We start from the raw sequence: 2,881 nt of genomic DNA on the forward strand, positions 1-2,881 counted from the left end.
GGTGATTAGAAAAGGACACAAAAGTGAGTGAGATGAGACAATGACAAAACATGGTAGATAATGGTAGATGAAGGGAAAAAAGTAATGCAAACACACTGACTTGCTTGCCAAACATGAAAAACTTTGAAAACAAGTCAAAATGCCGTCTTCAGTACAGAGTCTTTCAAGAAGAAGACCGTCGTAATAATAATTTCTAAACTATATTTCAGTCACTTACAAAGTCACCCTGGCTTTTTTCCTCGTCTTTGGATCCCACGTAGTCATAGACGAAGCAAATGTTTGGGTGGTCGAGGACAGAGTAGTTGTTGCCCACATCCACAAACAGACCTGGAGGGACAAAAACAAGGGGTGTGGTCAGTGCTTAGTGGTTAGTGGTCAGTGGGAAGTTGGTAGTGGCCGGTGGTTGCAACCAACGGTGGCCGGCATAGTTTAGCCTAATACCACACTACGATAAAACGGAAGGCCATTGGTTTTGTCGGAGAGTTATGGACGATGATGAAAATAAGAGTATCTCTTAGCGTATCAGCGCGACAGAAATATGTTTAGCCATGCTTCTCCAATTTTTACAGTTCACAACTTAGTACTTGCTAAAAGGTTTTTTTTAAAGTGCGGTACTGGGCTAAGGAGCAACTGTTAGTGGTCAGAGGCAGGTGCACTGTCAGCCCATTTGGTCTCATTCTAGACAACGGTAAAAATAACCCAAGGGTCATTCATAATTAATGTATTGTGTTGTTTAGGAAGGTGTAAGCCCCCCCCCCCCCCACACACACACACATTTGGCTCTGTGCAATAGGAGACGGATGGTAATTTTAGAGGTCCCATCTCTTTCTTGTCTTGTTGGAATGAAAAGTGATGTCATACCTGTACACTATCAAATTGATCGATGGGCGTCAGAGGGTGGTTGTCATAATTCAGTAGTCAATAGCGTATTGTGAACGATTAGGTGGTAGGGGATCATGAATAAGTCGTCGGTTATCAGATGACATACGTCATTATTGAGTGGTCAAAGGGCATATGTCATTGTTGAGTGGTCAGAAGTCAATTGAGACAAAGAGTGAGTCGTGGTCGTAATAGATGTCACCAATCAAAAAGCGATGCGGGTTTGCCTGACCCATGAAAAAATACCAATCAGATCTATGAGCTATGACCACGCTTCATAACAAAACAATATCATTATTCAAATGCGTATTTTGTACGGTCACCAAGAGACTATCCCAAAGACTGTCTGTCATCGTTATGGCTTTCTAGGCTGCAAATATTTGCGCAATCATCAATTGGGGATTACTTTGTCTGTCGATGCTCATGAAATCCACACAAGGTAGTACAACGTTTCGTCACCTTGCCACCTCAGTCCTCCAGTCAGTTCGTGTTGCCGGAGGCTATCGACACAAAGACGCCTGGTTACCATAAGTGCATAAAGGATTCATGATTTCTACTGAGCAAACCTTGGGACGGACATTTGTATGCGCGAGAGTGCCGTCATTATTCAGAAGGGAGATAGCGTTGCGTGCTATGGTGCCAAGGTTAGTGAAAGTGTGGTAGGGACTACGTTACATTGCGTGGGGTGATGGATAGGGTGATATGCTGGGTGAATGGGTGAGTGGAGGGTCATTCTGTGGAATCTCCATCTGGTGAGATGCGTGTGGTGAGGTGATGTTGGTAGGCACGCCAGAGTGTGGGTAAAGAAAAAACCCCAACTATCTATTAGTGTTGTGTATACCGAAAAGTTGAGAGAAAGGAACGGAAATGGAACCAATGAAGTTGTGCGTGAAGCTTTTTGCTGAATTAACGCAATTTCCAATGTTGATAGAACCTTAATTTGATTACTGTCCTGGCATCTACTTTTTGTAAGATTCGCTCAACTCAACTACAAGAGAGCAAGCCTAGTTTGAGCTCTTTTACATCTACGGAATGATTTGAACAGAAAGCAAAGAAAGCTTCTAATCATTCTTGAGCAGGAAACAACTTTCTGGTTTGTGTATTCTTGGTCTTCCCATATGAATTAATCAGACTGCTTTTGCAAAAGATGGTGCGTAAATCTTTGATAATTATTTACTCCAAATCTCACGATCCGTATCAAGGTACCCAAACCCATAGATCTCACGCAAGGTATATCGAGACAAGCCATTTGCATGCGGGCGCATCTCAGGTCGTGTTCGGGGCAAATGGCATTTTTTAAAAAGTAACCAACTTTTCGGTTAAAGTTCGGTTCTGTTAGAAACTAATACGTTCTGGCAGCCTATCTCTAACTAATGATCCCAAAAGTCAAAAGTAACTAGAGCCAAGGGTTTATAGGGACTGTCGTGTTTTAGGAAGAAAGATGAAAGTGGGAAACATACGTAAAATTCGAAGTTCTTTTTGTAAAAAAAAAAATTGTCCGCATCTTCTGCCAGGTTTATACGCAACATACTTTTTTGATAAATGGTGGGTTTTTGTACCAAGTTTTCAGTTGTAAAAAGACCTTATAGCCATTCTTAACATTTTTATATTATATTCCCCAACCCACGACTACTGCCTCAACTCTTGACATTATTAAATATGAAAGTTCACGAGTGATATTAAGGGTATTTGGACCGGACCTGGCGGTAATGGTATTACCTTGTTGACCTCTGGCCAAAATAAAACAGAGTGCAAATGGTAATAAAATGTGAACGATAATTATATTATCAAGGGCCAGTAGAGAGTCACGTTCTGACTATTTCATTAAATCTCCTGTTGGGGCGTTCACTAGTGTGAGTTTTCTGAGGTCATTGTATACATTACTCTACATAGTGAAGGAACAAAGAGGTTTATTGGTGCTAGTATTCGTCTCCGTGTAAGTGTATGAGAAAGAGAGAGAGAGAGAGAGAGAGAGAGAGAGAGAGAGAGAGAGAGAGAGAGA

General features: G+C 41.6%; 1 protein-coding gene across 1 annotated transcript in view; it reads right to left on the reverse strand.

Annotated features, from left to right (window-relative positions):
* LOC101856168 (inositol 1,4,5-trisphosphate receptor type 1) overlaps positions 1-2,881 on the reverse strand; it is a gene marked incomplete in the record, with an annotated part of 208,126 nt that overhangs the window by 74,203 nt on the left and 131,042 nt on the right. The window contains 1 exon segment of the mRNA XM_035968813.1: positions 218-327. Within this exon segment, the coding sequence (XP_035824706.1) occupies positions 218-327 (110 nt within the window).

This window comes from Aplysia californica, unplaced genomic scaffold, assembly GCF_000002075.1.
Source record: "Aplysia californica isolate F4 #8 unplaced genomic scaffold, AplCal3.0 scaffold00086, whole genome shotgun sequence".
NCBI classification, from domain to species: domain Eukaryota; kingdom Metazoa; phylum Mollusca; class Gastropoda; order Aplysiida; family Aplysiidae; genus Aplysia; species Aplysia californica.